The sequence below is a fragment of the Aptenodytes forsteri genome, unplaced genomic scaffold (genome assembly GCF_000699145.1).
Source record: "Aptenodytes forsteri isolate BGI_AS27 unplaced genomic scaffold, ASM69914v1 Scaffold154, whole genome shotgun sequence".
In the NCBI taxonomy this organism is placed as follows: domain Eukaryota; kingdom Metazoa; phylum Chordata; class Aves; order Sphenisciformes; family Spheniscidae; genus Aptenodytes; species Aptenodytes forsteri.
Genome location: NW_008794083.1, coordinates 1,384,806 through 1,402,263, shown reverse-complemented (window position 1 = coordinate 1,402,263; position 17,458 = coordinate 1,384,806). Strand labels below are relative to the sequence as shown.

The window sequence follows — 17,458 nt, the reverse complement described above, 5'->3', positions numbered from 1 at the left end:
GGTATTTTTCCCTAGCTGCTAGCTCTGCTTCAGCATTGGAACACTGAGCTGTATTGGTTTTGATTCATGCAATAACAAATTAAAAAAAAGTTATTCTGATTATGCTGTTTGAGGCAGAATAAATGGTACGATCCACCTGATCTACCTTTGACTATATGAGATTTGGGTGTCCAGTTTTAAGCTAGTCCTGTATGTGCTTTCTGTAGTAACCAGACAGAAATAAGAACTAAAAAAAATGTCATCTTATCCTGAGGAAGGTGAATTGACTGACTGTTTGGAGATACTTTCTCTCCATTCCCTGTGGTAGGGACTCAGCTAACTAACTTAGACTAGACACCAATTTTTAGAGCACTGTAGTAAGGTAAAGGTAATTATAGCCTGAAGGATCTGGCAGTCAAATGCTCTAAATTTAATGAATTTGCACAAATAACAAGGTACTACTAAAAGCTGACGAAATCTGGATATTTAGTAATTAATTTGAATGTCAAACACTACCCCATTACAAGCATGGTGTATATGTTCAGTTATATGTAGAAAATCGATTTCCATAGTGATCAGACATGCAGAATGGTAATTTCCTGAAAATTCAGAATCCTGGCCATGTAGAAATGCTTCTGCATGACTGCTGCAATTATTTGAATCACATGAATCAGAGGGAATTTTTTTTTGTCTGTGACAGTCTACGATCTCGTAATACGAGATATGTATACGTATCTCTCGTAATACAAGAGATACTTTGACATTTCAGATTTAGTGATTGGGAAGATTTCTTTGTCTCTATGGGAATTATTCCCCCTTCTGGGACTTTTTAAGTAATCTTAAAAAGTAAGTAAGAGATATGTCATCTCTTACTTGTAAAGATACTGTTGAAGTAAAGTTTGGACCTAAATTGCATGAACAATCAAAATATATTACCAGCAGCGAATAGACTAGTGCTGTTTCCACATTGCGCCTCCTTGGCCTGCACCATAAGATGTGAGTGATCAAAAACTGAAGAAAAGAATTAGTAGAAAATGAAAGCATGTATAAATTTCTTTATTGTCATTGTAATCTGAATGTTCTTTAATCTGAAGCTTCTTCCAATTTTCAGTATGATGCTGTAGCCCATTTGTGCAAGCATATCTTAGTAGCTGAATGACATAGGGCAGCATTTGTAAGGAAGACTTTCTTATGTTTAAGGCACTTGGTGTCTGGTTTTTGCCTTTGTTACAATATTCCTGTGTATGTTGGACAAGCTTATCAAGACCAGATTGCTTATTTTTTGCATATACGGTTGAACAATTACTCAATGAGAAGCCAGATGAGACTCTATTTTGATGAGATTCTCCCACCCCTAATTCACATTGGCAGAATTTTATTCTATTAGGTAGACCTGCTCATTTTAATGGACCTCCTTCAGAATACTGCTCAATGTGAGTAGGGATGGCAGATCTCCCAACACAATGGTGTAGAGTGGAGGTTGTAGCTGCTAATTCTACCTCAAAGGAATGCTAACACCTAGTTCTGCTTGGAGAGGGAGGGTAAATTTTTCATCTTGGATTCAACAAGGATAAGAATATCTAACTCAGGATATAAGCCATGTCTGGAATAGTGCTGTTGTTACACATATTAATAGCAATAATTTAAATCTTTAGTCATTCCAAATAAAACTAGCCAAGTTAAAGAAATGTAATAACTATGATCAGTAAACACACAGAAATTTTTACTCTATGAATGTGTTCCAGGGTCATCCAGTAACATATTGCTTGACTGCTTTTGAGACTCCATAAGTTCTCTAAGCCTTAGTTTTCCCATTTGCATATCAGGCGTAACTGTGATTGATACCTCTCCCATTGGCATAGCAAAAGCTAATATTTAAAGGTGTTTAAAAATCGTTCAGTAAAAATGACTGATGTATTCATTACAAATCCTTCTTAGTCACTGATACAGTCCATAAATAAACATCCTTTAGGGTCAGAATTTTGGGCACAGCTTTGTCAGGGGTTGGGGGGAAAAAAAAAGGCTTCTTTGTCATATAATTCAAATAAAAATTGTATTGGGTTGCTTGTCTTCCTGCTTCAGAGCTTCTAAATGGCTGTTCTTTTCATGAATGCTTTGTTGGTTATGGGTCTACATTACACACATGAAGGTAGCTGCAAGTATTAGAATGAGTCTTGCCAAGGCATTACCATGCACAGGACCGTGCACATCTATTTTGCTTCTCAGGATATTTACATTCATTGAGGGCTTACTCGAGTTCCTTTTTCAGTATTGGCACACTGCATGGACAGTGTGGTTTTTTGTTTTGTTTTGTGTTTTTAAATTGGCTTCCCTGCAGGTTAGGAAGACTTCAACCAGAGTTGAAGTAAATGCAACAGAAGTTGCCTATAAAAGTAAAAGGGGAAATACAGTTTCTGAATTTGCAAATACTTACGCATATGGTTATTCCAGTCCCACACAGCTTGATCATGACAAACTATTTCCTTTTGTTGGGGGTCCAGACTATTCTGTGACTTTACTGTGAATGTTATCAGGATATAAAGAAAGTGCAGAAAAGATGAAACTGAAGTATATTAGATACTTGGTAACTTTGAGGATTAATATCCATCAGTGCCTTCTAAGACCCAAAAATTTAAGGAAGTTTGTATTTAATTTAATTTTCTTTGGTATTTTATCTTTACATGTAGGCTGCTTCTGTAATAAAATACTGGGTTTGAATGTCTCCAGTTAAATTTTCTTGCCTGTGATTTTTTTTTCTGTAAAAGAAACAAAAATCCATTCAACAAGAAGTAGAGCACCTGTTCATACTTCATGTTTCATAAATGCAGTTTACCATCTTACACTTTCTCTGTCCATCCTCATAAGCACTGAATTTATCATTTGAGTTTTAAGCAAACAAAACCTGATCTGTTTTTAATTTGCTCATATCACCTGATGGTATTACTCATTTAAAAAACAAGAATGTAGTACCACTGCAGTATAACCAATACTTGGAATTCAGGGTTTTGCTCAGCTTCTAAAGGGTTAGTTTTCATGTGGAAAAAATGGTATTTGTGTGTGTGTCTTCTAACTTTTTTTATTTTTGATTTTTTAAGATCTGAGTTAACCGTAGAAAGTATCTTCCAGAATTGGCTTGACACTTCAGGAATACCAAAGGTAAATACAAAATACCAGTTCCCAATTCCTTCTGGAGTCTTGCATTTCTCATTACATTGTATGTTATTTAAATCATTTCCTGAACTTAAACAGGTATGGTTTTAAATAAACAGTTTTGATGATGACTGCTTTCCACATCTTTATGTGGGTTTAGCTTTCATCGGTTGCAGGTTTTTGCTTCTACCATCATCTCAACAAACCTGCCAAAGGGCAAATCTTACAAAACTTGTCCTCTTGCTCAATATTGTAGTCACATGGAAGTATGCTTTACAGTATAGTGGTGGACTCTGCTAAATATAAGGAGCATTGTTTACAGTTGTCAGTGTATGAATTACTTGAGAGCCATACTGACAGCAGTAACTAAATGTTAAACTATTTGTACTTTGATATTTGGTGAATATTGTGACTTGCTCAAGAATCTGCTGCATGAGTAACATATTTCATTAGTGTTCCAGCTCTGTTGCAGTTGAGACTGAGCATTATTTTCTGCTTTTAATACTAAAAGCTTTTAATACTAACGTTTTAAATTCTGTGAACTGAAAATGCTTAGTTGTGTCAGTGCTATGTGAAGGCTTTGCTTATTCGTTTAGGTCCAAAACTGGGATTAGCTGAAGAAAGATATCTCTGTATAAATCTTCCTAAAACCCAGTTTTATACAATGTTTGGTTTTATTACACACTGGGGGCTCAATTTTAACTGATTTCCCCTAAGCTGGCATCCCCTAAGTTGCTTGGGGTTTATCTTACCTAGTGCTTGCAATTGTTTGCACTTTGCATTAGCATTTTAAAAAAAACTTTGAAGAGTTAGAATGGTAAGTCCTGGTTTGTATGTGCAAAAGTGAAGGTACTTAGGCAGCATGACTGAGGTTCTGAGGAGTGGGCATGTTCGCACGTGGAATTCTCAAAATAGCTGGAGGGCTCAAAACGATAAGCAGTGGTCACTAAACCTGAGCTGTACCCAAACGCTGGGGTTGAGCTCTTCCCTTGACAGCTTTAGAGGTGTGCATGTCCATTGTTCTCTGTATGCTGTAGAAGGCTCTTTGGGAAGTTTTGCCCTGACATCAAAATGTTCAAAGAGTAATATTTGAAGATGCTATAAAATCAAGGTGGAGTTTGTTTTTTGCTGTAGAATTACTGAAAATAAAATTAGCTTTAATTGAAAGGGAGGAAAGGAAGGGATAGTAATCATACATCAGACATCATACATCTTGATGTTCAGTCATTTCTTGAAAAAGGACCTTGATTTTAATGCTATGTTTTGATCAAAGTTTTGTTCCCGATAGAAAATTCAATACATTGTAGGACAGCTGCTTCAAGTATAGGGGAGAAACTGATGTTGCACAGCTGTAGTTGTAAGATGCTGACCTGGCTGTCTGAAATGAAGGAGTTTTCTGGCATTTTACTTACACGTATCTCTTTGAGGATGTGCCTTATTAGTGTCTCACAATCAACTCTAAAATCACAAGTACGAAAGACGGGAGCAGACTAAAGAATTGAAAATGGTTTTGATTAATGTGAAAACTGAACTCTGTTTTCCTGAGTGTGTACTCTAAGTTGTTCAGAATGAATAGTGAGTAGTTTCATTATACCCTGCAAGTACCTATTGGTTGTGTAAGCAAAGCATGTAGCAAAAATATTTCCACATCCAGGAGGCTTGTAAATTGTTGTAAATTTTCTTTAAAGACCAAAGAGGTTTCCCTGATCGTTTGGCTCTTTTGTAAAAACAACGTCAATAGGAATGGTGCTGATTTAGTATTCTGCTTCTTCTGAGAGTCAGCACGCTGATCTCTTCCCTCTGTCTCTCTCTTCCCTCAATAACCTTTTTGATGGTTTACCCTTGTTACCTTGAGCACTTCTCATGCTCTTGTGGGAACTAGTTTCCACTTTATTGAAAGAACTGGAGTTGTCATTCAGTGAGTAGGAAATCTTGTTTCCTTTGTGCTTTATTAAACCATTTGGGGAGCCCTTATTCCAGAAAGCAAGACTGTAGAGGTTGTTTAGTAGCTCTCAAAACGTTAGTATCTATAATCTAAATATGACTGTATTTACTGACTACAGAACTATAAATCTACTCGTGTGCTGTACAGGAGCTGATATTGAAACCCCCTTAAAAAGTATTTAGATTATCTTTATTTCAGCAAACTATTAACTTGGCTAACATGATGAGTCTACGTGAAGGCACATAGACCACTTTCTTATATGCAGGTGAACTACCTGCATCATAAATAGCAGCCCGGGAATGCCACAGAACTGGTTTTTCTCTCTCATATGGGTTGCCAGGTGAGTGGACTAGGGTGTGTGTAGAGGAAGGTTTCTGTCAGCTCCTTTGGGTGAAGTCATACGGCTGAGCCAGCCAGTCAAGCAGTGTGGGCAGTATGAGGTACAGAGCATCCATAGCAGTTGACTACCTTTCTTGAGTACTGGAGCAACTGAAAAGCAGCTGTTTATCACCCTTATTTACTGACTGGACTATAGACTCCTGTAGCATAATAGTTAAAGTCACTCTTAATCCTGCAGCACCTACTCTTAGAGGGACAAAATGCATTTCTTAGTGGTTTAGTAGATAACTATGAGAAAAACTTAATTGAGAATTTAAACATTTTAAATTTACAAATATAGCTAAGACTTCACTGCATTTGGAGAGGAAACTTCCTTACTGGGGAGACTATCTTTTGTAATGGGATTGGGAAATATGCATCATGCTGTCCATGCGGAAAATCAAGTCAGAACATGGTTCCTTTAGATCTCTCCCATATGAGCTTTTTTATATTTGGTAGTGGCTGTGGTTGTTTTCATGTCATCTTTTATTTTTATATTTTGGTGGGTTTTGCTCAGGAAATTCACATCATCCATTGACTATAAAGAAAATTCACCACTTGTGGTTCATTTACAGCATTAGCTACCAAAGTGTTTTTAAGAATTTTCTTCTGTGGTTATATCCAAATCTATCAGCTGTACACAACTGGTACTCTCTAAAATTTGATAACAACATGGTCACTTAAAAACAGAGTTGTTAGCCCACCCCTCAGTTCACTGTCTTCAAAACAGTGTCTAGCTTAAGGACACTGGAAGGGTACTTGTACAAAAAATGGATGAGGGTAAATACTTTCCACTCCCCAGACTGCTGAAGCAATTACTTACCCTTTTTTATATTTTATAGTGGCTGTGGTTGTTTTCATGTCATCTTTTATTTTTATATTTTGGTGGGTTTTGCTCAGGAAATTCACATCATCCATTGACTATAAAGAAAATTCACCACTTGTGGTTCATTTACAGCATTAGCTACCAAAGTGTTTTTAAGAATTTTCTTCTGTGGTTATATCCAAATCTATCAGCTGTACACAACTGGTACTCTCTAAAATTTGATAACAACATGGTCACTTAAAAACAGAGTTGTTAGCCCACCCCTCAGTTCACTGTCTTCAAAACAGTGTCTAGCTTAAGGACACTGGAAGGGTACTTGTACAAAAAATGGATGAGGGTAAATACTTTCCACTCCCCAGACTGCTGAAGCAACATTACTTACCATCTCCCTAACAGTAGAGGAATTAGCATTTTGTATTCTTTATGCCAGTGATATGTCATGGCATTTGTCTAACTGAAGATCCTGTACTCCTTTCCCAGTGTTTTGTTACGTTTACCATCCCAAATCCTGTCTCCAACTCTGTCCAGGGAACCACATATATATATATATATATCTCCCTTTGTACTTGAAAATTATAACTATTGAAACTTTAATATTTGTCATTTTCTGTTACCATTTCACGCGTGGAAGAGTCATTTGGTCTTTTCTAAATATTGGGCCAGTTTCCAGGCTCATGTATATACCAGGAGTAATCAAGAATAACTTAAGGGAGTCATACTGATAAATAAAAACAGAATTTGGCCTGTTGCCATGAAAAAATAATTCTGTGTGCCAAGTTACACTTCCAAATTTGGTATTTTCTAAAGCATTAAAGGTTAATCTTATAAAAAGGGTGTGTGGTAATGCCTGGCCAACTCTTTCTTACATGGAGGAGTGCCACAGCACAGTGTGGTTGTCTCCAGGCTTGCTGTGCAGGAAGGTTTTCTCACACACAAAACAATAAGGAACATAAGAGATGAAAAGCAGGCATTTCTGAAATACAAGCTTTCATGAGGACTTTTTTCTGGGAACACATCGCGGTGGTGTTAAATAAGGTGAAGCATATTGCGTTGTTGAAAATAACTTTTATCAAATCAAGCAACCTTCATCATGTACTTCTGTCTCAGAGGTGACTCACCAGGGGATTATAGCAATTTTTCATCATGTGCAAGTAGTAATGACTTAACACCACTAACTTTAGTAAATGAGTTAAGCTGGCAAGGAGTAGAATCAGAAGAACAAAACAGCATTTAGAGCTGGAAAACACCTATGAAATCACTTAAGTCCACTTAATCACTGCTGCTGATGATTTGTTCTCTTAAGTACAGTTTCTATTGTGTCTTTCAGTCTATGTAATGTTTAATTAAAGTTTAAGACTAAAAGACCATATGCTTCTTGAGGAATATTTTCTCAGTTCTGCACAAACTTGTCTTTGTGTTATATTGCCCACTTACTCTTACCTGAATTTCTTTTTCTACCCTAGATAATTAACCTTTTCAAAATATGCTTAAAATCTTTCCCCATTTTGAACTGCGTTGTATACTGTTTAATTGAGAAGTAGACCAATAAACATTAGGTAGTCTCTGCATCTCATAGACTCCTACATATATGTTTTTTAACTCATTCCAGTTTCACCATCTTTTCTTTTTCCTCTGAAACTGCATTGTTTCATAACATACTATTATTTACTGGTAAACTTGCTATCTTGAATGTTCCTTGGGTGTGTATTTCATTTGGTACCTTGTGTGATGAAAACAATCTTCTCCAGATTCATTCCTGAGTTAAAAGAAAAGGGGGGAAAAGAAAAAAAGAGAGTAGTTGGCCTGCTCCTTCATGATTTTTAGTTCCAACAGATCCTTCAGTGTAATCTACAAGTCTTATGTGATCACATAGCTGCAGGCACTAGGATAAACACACCGAATATCCCCTCAAAATTATGAAAAAATTGCAAGAGGTGATAGCACTGCTGTATCCTTCTCGTAGTCCCTTTTGCTACTTTATCCTCCTGTTAAAGCTTAATTCTTATTCACTGTTCTACCTTAAACAGTATTTCCTGATGAAAGTAGGTACTGCCAGCAGGTATTTCAGAGTATGTACAGCTTATAGTGTGTGTTGCGAGAATACTACTCCATGCTTTCTAATTCTGAATGAATGTTGGAGTACAGCCTCCTGTTACAATACTAATAATTTTGTCATTTAAAAAGAATTCATATTTTTTCCTCGCTGCACTGCTTTTTGTTACTGTGGTAAAGCAGTAGTTTGAGCTACATCTACTAATGTTATTTGTAAATCATCTACGTTTCTGGAAATACACAGTCGAAAGAAATCTTCCAGTGGTGAATATTCATTTATTCATAGTATTTCTGGTTTTGTTTGTATATGACTGGCTCCTGGACTGTCTTACTTGAAGAAGAAATGGATTGGAAAGGAAACTCATAGCAAAACTATTAAAAAGTTTGAACTGAAATATAATTTATAAAGTGTTCTAAATTGATGCAACTAACGTATTTCTGTAGTTTCATAAATTTTAGGAGGATGTTACAGCAGCAGCTCAAGTACTTAATATGATTTCTGATAAAGCAGTTTGTTGTTAAGAAGGTTCCTGGCTTTTGCCCCAGTTATAAGCTTTATAGATTTCCTGTTTCCTTTTACTAAGACAAAAATACAGATGAAGGGATAGCTCTACAAAGAATGCATCGCAGTGTAGTGGTTATGGTCAATTACTAACAAACCAACCACATTCAAGTATGCTCAAGTACTTAATATGATTTCTGATAAAGCAGTTTGTTGTTAAGAAGGTTCCTGGCTTTTGCCCCAGTTATAAGCTTTATAGATTTCCTGTTTCCTTTTACTAAGACAAAAATACAGATGAAGGGATAGCTCTACAAAGAATGCATCGCAGTGTAGTGGTTATGGTCAATTACTAACAAACCAACCACATTCAAGTATTTTTTAAAAGAATTACTAAACTCTCTTACTAAACTTCCGTATTATCTTTAGCAGTTGTTCACCCAACTTTTGTAGAGAGTACTAGAAAATTTTTCAGCAAAAAAATCACTCTCATTGGATCAGAGTGTAACTTAAGGGTTGGGTTTGTTAACACTTGATATTTCTTGTCATTGCTAGTCATGCCTTATCTTGCTATGTTTCTGTCTGGAGGTACATAGTAACTGCATGTTGGTGGATGGCAACATTGAGACAGTAAACAAATGAAATCCTTATTGTTTGTTGAGATACAGTAAATTTGTAGGCACTGGCAGTGAGAATGACCTGTTAAGTAGGAAGATCTCATTCAAGCTTGTGATTTGGGGAAAAAATTGGGAAGGGGCTATGAAGGGGTATAATTTTCTTACGTATTTATTTTCTTAATTTAATAGAGTTTAATAGTGACTCTGTTAGATTAATTTCAAAGTTAGTATTAAGTATTAGTCACAAGAATAGCATACTGCTGCTTAAATACTGAAGTTTGCTACTTACCTTTTGATTTTTTTTATCTGAACATTGAGATTTTTGTCTGTATTTTAACATCAATGCTGAGAATATAACTGATTGAGAGTTGACTTCTAATGAGTTGATATTTGAGAAATAATCTGAAGAAAGCATAACTGCTACTTTAAGATAAGTACTTCTTCTTGTATGTGGAAAGCATACTTTGAAGAACAGGCACTTCCCCTCAAGAAGAATGGTATTGTTTTGATATTAGCAAGCTTGCAGATTGGAAGATGAAAAGATCTTTCCAAAGTCCTTAAAAATTTAAATTAGCATAGGTCAACAATATAAATTGATGAATGGATTCTCTAATGATAACAAGCACGATAAGAAAAAAGTTTTTGAATACAAACCATTAGTGCTGTGTTTTTTTCTGAAATTAGCAGTTGTACTGTCAACATTGCATCGCATTTTCTTAGAAGATGGGATTTGGAAAATATAAAAATGTAATCAAGCAATGTGTATAGTACTGTAGCGTGCATAAATGTCAGATGAATCATGAAGAGAAACAAATCAAGACAGACTGCACAGACAGACTTTCTCTCTATGTTGTTAACTCTTTGAAAGATGTTTTAGATAAAGACTATCCCTCTGAAAGTCTTTCTAGATTGATCAAAGTACACAGAGAATTTGGTATTTTGTTTGGGGCAAACTATCAAATAAGTTGTAAGGTCTGCTATTATTTAAATAGATCCTGTGTTATTCTAAAGAAGGTTATTGGCATAAAATGGCCTTGTAATTTATTCAGCCATTCCTATAAATTGTACTTAAGATACTGCTAAACGAGATACAACAGTGGTATATTTTTGTTTGTTGAATAGTTCAAAAATTCAAGAAAATCGCATATATAAAATGATACATCATTAAATGTCAGAAGGACCCAAATTTATTTCAGAACTCTTCAAATTCAGGCATGGCTTAGTATTGTTATAGTTTTGGAGGGTTTGGGGTAAGTTTCTTCTGCATTGCATGTGATTGCTGATTTTAGGAGAAAAACATAGACAGTGAAGATCAGAACAGCATTGTTACAAATTATTGTGTGATCGCATTCTAAAATTGGAAAAAAGTGCTGCCTCAGTTTAGACAGCCACATAGTGCTGAGTAACTTGGTGTCTAGGTTGAATGTAGATGTTAATTTTTAAATGTTAGATTTGAAAAGTATTGGCCATAACATTCCAGTGCCTCTGTTGTTCTAATTTCTAAAAGTGAAGTTAAACAGAGTTTTAGGAGTCTTAATTTAGCCATTAATTGAATAATTCAGAAAAAAATGCTCATGAGATTCTCAGCTGGGACCGTGAGTCTGCCTTAAGGCTGAGGAGGGTACTTCACTGGATTTAGTTTAATGACGTGCTAAAAAATCGGCTTGCTTCTCCAGTCAAAAGCCAGATTTTCACAAACATCTTTCTGTTTTTCTTCAAGCTACCTTTCAGTATTGTATGTGTCCAGCTCAGATGTGCAGTAGTAGTAGTAGAATAAATCTGCATGAGTAATAGCTTGTTCAAGAAGTTGAAGTGCACTTGGAACAAATGTTCAATTTCTGAAATAACTGTGGACTGGATTCCACACGTTTGTTCATTAGAATCTCTTTTAAGTTTAATAAATCTCAAGCAGTCGTTCTGGTTCCCTTTTCCTATTAATTACATTGCTGAAAACAAAAGCTGTGTTATGTGCAGAATGACCGAGCTTATCCCTACTAGAAAGGAGTTATGTTTGGTATCTAAAGAACAGTAACAGTTTGCTGCCTGGCTGATCAATGCTGGATCAAGTTCACATTCCCAAGCTCCCACTCTCCCACCTACATGTGCAGGGGGTGGAAACATAGCGAAGAGAGGGAGGACAGGACCTCTTTTACACTGAAATGTTGCACTGAGACTTACCTAATAAGGACACAGCTGGGCTTGCATACCAATAAACATTGATTTTAATCCATTGCTTGTAAAAACATCCTAAGAAAAGCAGAGAAGTTAGCAACCAATTAATTTTTAGCCTGCCCATTGTTTTCTTTACCCAGTGGAAACAATCCGTAGAGGTTTAAAATACTTTCTGCGCTACCTTGCAAGAAAACAGTTTTTCTGTATTAATTCAGAAAGAGTAACCTTCAAAATGGCTGAAATCTCTCCAGTTTAGAGTCCCTTATAAGTAGTTTTAGTGCATTGGACACATGATATAAAATAATGAGAAGTCAAATGCTACTTTAGGAAATAATAGGTTGTTCAGCCTAGAGAAGAGAAGGCTTCGGGGAGACCTTATTGCAGCCTATCAGTACTTAAAGGGGGCTTATAAAAAATGACGGCAGAGACTTTTCAGCAGGGTCTGTTGCGACAGGACAAGGGGGAATGGCTTTAAACTAAAGGGGGGTAGATTTAGACTAGATAGAAGGGAGACATTTTTTACACTGAGGGTGGTGAAGCACTGAAACCTGTTGCCCAGAGAGGTGGTGGCTGCCCCATCCCTGGAAACATTCAAGGTCAGGTTGGACGGCGCTCTGAGCAACCTGATCTAGTTGAAGATGTCCCTGCCCACGGCAGGGGGGTTGGACTAGGTGACTTTAGAGGTCCCTTCCAACCCAAACTATTCTATGATTCTATGATCTTTTTAGTGCAGGAGGATAGAGAGTTGGGCATGAAGCTGAGGTAAAAATTTCATGTGACGGGAACAAGTTGCCACCTTCCCTCCCCAATGGTCCAGGGTTTTTAAAAGAAACACACATTTTACTTCCTGGAAAATTTCCCTGTTTTCTTTTAGAAAGACATGTTTGTGATTGGAAGGAATGAATATGTGGGGAAGACGTATTTCATCATGTGTATAAACACATACCATGTGTCTGAAGTCCATGTAGCCCTTTGTAATGCTGACGCAAAAAACTGTGGCCTGCTGATTCATGCAGTGGTCCAGTCAGAAACTCAAAGTGATCCTGGGGGTTCAGATCCTGCTGTTATGTTCCCAGCTGGCCAGAGCTGGGGATGGAAGCTCTTGCTTTTGAGCCCAATGCTTTTTTCACACATTCTGCAAAAACACTGAGCTGCTGAAGTACTTCTAGAGAGTAGATGGTAACAAAATTTGTATAATGGTCTTCATTCCATCTCCATCAGTTCGCTGTCTTCCACAAAAGTTGATATAAGCAATGTCAAGATCTTTCACGATTTGTATTACCTTCAGTCATCCGCTTTTCATATAGCAGCGCTTCATGGTCAGACTGAAGATGTAGATGATGATCACCTTCTGTTTAATCATGGAGGAAGTAAGTGATTCTTCTAAAACTCATTCCATCTCCATAAGAAAGGGATGTTTTTACAGGATACTTTAACTATTCTATCTACTCCTTTCTCAGCCCACAGTGAAATTTAAATGCCGAAATGAAGATGTCTGGAGAAAGATAGGTCTGAAAAGTCTATTGGCTGACAAAGCTATTGGTCAATACAAAAATGAGCAGTAAAGGTCATGGTTCAGCTTACGGTTATTATCGTTAGCATATAGGCTAACAGTATTTCATGGCCAGAGGGCTAATGGACTTTTGCCTTGAATATGTTTCTTTACTAGAGCTATTGGAAGGATTTTTGATTGCTTCAAGGGATCAGTAAGACTCAGAGGTCAGTACCTCTGAAAGATGTATTTTATTTCTTCAAGAAATAGTCTGCCTTATTTTCTTTGAGTCTCTTTATACTGGAAAAGGAAGAAAAACACTGCTTTTCACACCAGTGGTGCAGAACTGTCCAGTATCCATGTTCAGGCATGTTTTTCTTTGTTTTCCTCTGTAATTAAAAAAAAACAAAACAAAACTAAAAAAACCACAACAAAGGGCTTTCAAAGGCCTGTGTAGTTTGACCAGCCAGCAGCTATCCACTGCCTACCAAGATCTTGGTGTTGGACGGAGCCAAAGTGAATTTTAAAGAGGATTCTCTTATGTCAAAGAAACTTGAGCCCTAGTTTTTGTTCTCTGGGTTCAAAATGTCTGGATTCAAATTACTTTTAAATTGACAGAGCAGAGTGCAGGGCCAACCTGAAATCTGAGGTCTTATTTCCATACATGATTGTATTAAAGTGTTACATCTTTTATATTCACTGAAAGGGTTGTCAAGCGTTGGAACAGGCTGCCCAGGGAAGTGGTTGAGTCACCGTCCCTGGAGGTATTTAAAAGACGTGTAGATGTGGCACTTCGGGACATGGTTTAGTGGTGGACTTGGCAGTGTTAGGTTTACAGTTGCACTTGGTGATCTTAAAGGTCTTTTCCAACCTAAATGATTTTATGATTCTGTGATCTTTTAAATATTATCTTGGTACTTATACAGGAAGGTGCTGTAATTTGCAGTCTGGACTGTATTGAAAGTTCGCAGCACATGGGAATACTTCTCAAGCAGAAAGGCCTAAATATAAAACCAATAATCTACTTTTCCAGTTGTTTGAGGGAGGCACCTGTATAGTAGTGAGAGCACCTGCTGAAATCAGGAGGGAAAAAAAATGAGCATTTTAGCATACTCTAAAAATATTATAATATAGGTAACATAATGCAATATGATACATAAATTATATAACATTATATGTTACATACTATTATTTAGTAATAATTAATAAGCATATTATTTAGAGATCCTGTGGTCATGTGGTCAGAGATACTTTCTTTATCAGATTATGAATCTGAACTTGAACTAAATAGGTGAGTACAGTGATTCATCTTTACCTAGGTACTTTCTCTACAAGGCAGGGTTGCTAACGTGGATATGAAGGATGTATTTGCATTACCCCTTTGAAAAAATATTCCAGCCACAGTATTTGAAAGTCATGTTGCAGTGTACTGAAAGTACATCCTCAAAGTCACTGTTTCAACACGTTTTTGTCTCTTGGAGGTAGAGATATTTTCAGGAGGGGCAAGTTTGACTTGAACATAATGTCTCTGTAGGGCTGTTACATTGAAGAACATCAGACACAGCTTACTGATCTGAAAAGAGTGTGTTTACACCACCACAGAGACTCTTGGAGGAATTAGAACATTTGGATTTATGTTATCAATACAAATTACTATCTTTCCTAAAATACAGATAATGTCAGAACAACTTGATTTTCCATTTCAGTGAATAAAGCTGTCCCCATGAAAACTGCACAAAATCAGTTGGAGGACTTGCTGTTCTTACAGGAGCACATTCTGGGCTGGATTTCTTTTTCAGTAATTTTGATCTGCTGCTGATATGCTGCTTCTTGCAATGTGGATGCACGAGCCATCTTGCCATTTTTAATTGTAGCCCACTGTCTCCTTAGTCTCTCTGCCAAATTCTGATAACGGTAGTGTTTTAAAATCCTTGCAATTGTTGTCCTTGGGGAATACAGTCAAATATTTCAAGCCATTATTAATCATCTTCTGAGCTAGTGGATAAAATACTTTTACGTATTTTCATTTTCTGAACCTTTTTACAAAAGATTGGAAGCCAGGTCTCTTCTGCTGAAGCAGTTTTCAGGTCACACAGACTGTTCTGAAGGTACACCATAGTCTCAGTTTCCAAGTAAGTTAATTTTCCGACTTAAACTGGTGTTCATTTTTTCCTGTATATCTTCTGTGTGGTAGGAAAAGAGTTATTTATCTTGCATTTTATTGTAGTTGCTTTACACTATCCTTCACTAATATCACAGAGGTGATGGCATCAGCCTTAAAAAGTAGGCAGTATCCTTCTAGTACCATAGAACGAAACTAGTGGGGGGAGTACATTTTTTGTTTCATGTGACATGGGAAGGTGTAGAAAGCTACAAAACTGCAATTTGTAGATGGGTGGAGTTAGCTACATCCTCTAGGAGAAAGCATGACATGATGGTAAAATCTTTATACTTTTCTGTGCGTTTGCTGTCCACATAGATCTGAATATATAAATGTGCATGTGTATACGTGGTGTAAAATTCAGTAATTGAGAGGAAAATAAAATCTCTAGAAATGAGAGGCTGGAAAATTACTCGACTGCATTAGTTATCAATTTCCTCTGCTGTGCAGAAGCTCTTCTGAAATTCATTTACAGTAAATATTTTTATTCCTCCATTTTCAATTTTTTTTTTTTTCTGAGGACTGCTGGCAAGCCAACAAAACGGCACTGATTCAGTGTTCACCTTAGGTAAAACAACCTTCTTAGTTTATCAATATTGAATGTTTTCGCATTAGAGTAGCACAGACCAGCTGAAGTTACAGACAACTTGTGTGAAGAAGTGCATGATTATAATGTTTCACTGAGTTATGAAATATCATCAGTAGCCATCACAGCCTGAACAATTTAAAACCAGTTTCTGTTTCAATTTAAAATGAAACAATTGTCTGTTGCACAAATATCCTATTGTTTTCTAGGCTGTGTACAATCCTGAAAGTTCATTGTATGCTTGGGATCTGGTCTGACTGAAGGAATAGCTGGTGTAAATCATTGCCTAAGTTATTTACCAGGATATTGGGCCTGCCTTCACCCAATTGGTAGAAAGTGCTACCTCCTCCCCCCTATTTCAAAATTCAGTTATATTTAATCCTGCTGCTGCAAGAATGAAGGATCCTAGCATGCTTTGACATGTATAAATGCTTGTTCGCAATCTAAATGTTACATAGGACAGCTCCATTACCAGTCCCTGAAAGAAAGTCTTCCCAAGTAAAGAAGGACATGGAGGAGGGACTAATCTCTTAATTTCTGTTGTGAGGGGATTCAAGTATGACAGGTCCCAAGTAAAGAAGGACATGGAGGAGGGATTAATCTCTTACTTGAATCCCCTCACAACAGAAATTATGACAGTCAGTGTCACATGGACAGCAAACAGGACTGTTGATGGAGGGTGATGCAGTCATTCTCCCTTTAAGTTGGGTGTGCCATCACCCTTTTATGTAGTGTAAGTAAGCTCCTTCCTTTTGGAGTATGGAAGAATACAGTACGAGGCCAAATGTTCTGAAAAACATCTTTTCTCCCCTCCCTCCCTTTGCCTCCTCCCTTCCTCTTTTCCTCTTGCCCCTCTCTCTTCCCTGCTCTCTCTCCCGCTCCCAATTTTCACAGCAAAATTTCCTAGTCTGGTCATGAGCTAAATCTTACTGAAGCATCAATAAGTAGAGTTAACGGTTGACTGCACAGCCCGTGTGCTGTGACCACAGCTTGTTAGGCCCACCCTGTTTCTCTCGCTGCTTTCTTTCCTCTGCAGGCTGTCTGTGTGGGCATCTTGGCTCTTATCATATGCTGCAGTGCAATTATCTTACAGTAGACGAGTGTTCAAGTTATGATGTGCACAGCAGCCAGCACCATGGAACCCCAGGTGTTGGCTCCACAAGGTATATTGCCATTATAAAAAGTCCATAACAATTCCTGTTGAGTTTCCTTCACTGCTGTACGGCTACCAACAGGAAAACAGGAGCTACCACTGAGTTTTAACACACAGTGTGTTTGTGTGTTCAGGGATTTTCATCCCAAATCAGCCTCAGGGTCTGCAGGTCTGAAAATCAGTGTTGTCATGGTTTAACCTCAGCTGGCAACTGAGCACCACGCAGCCGCTCGCTCACTCTCCCCCCACCACGGTGGGATGGGGGAGAGAATCAGAAGAGTAAAAGTGAGAAAACTTGTGGGTTGAGATAAGAACAGTTTAATAATTGAAATAAAATAGTAATAATAATAACAATAAGAAGACGACTATACAAAACAAGTGATGCACAGTACAATTGCTCACCACCCGCCAACCAATGCCCAGCCAGTCCCCGAGCAGCGGCCCCCCC

At 37.3% G+C, this 17,458-nt stretch overlaps 1 protein-coding gene across 1 annotated transcript in view; it reads left to right on the top strand.

Moving 5' to 3' along the window:
• Positions 1-17,458, top strand: part of CUNH9orf3 (chromosome unknown C9orf3 homolog) — a 200,152-nt gene that overhangs the window by 94,909 nt on the left and 87,785 nt on the right. Inside the window, exon 10 of the mRNA XM_009273058.1 lies at positions 3,075-3,135. Within this exon, the coding sequence (XP_009271333.1) occupies positions 3,075-3,135 (61 nt within the window). The remainder of the gene's footprint in view (positions 1-3,074; positions 3,136-17,458) is intronic.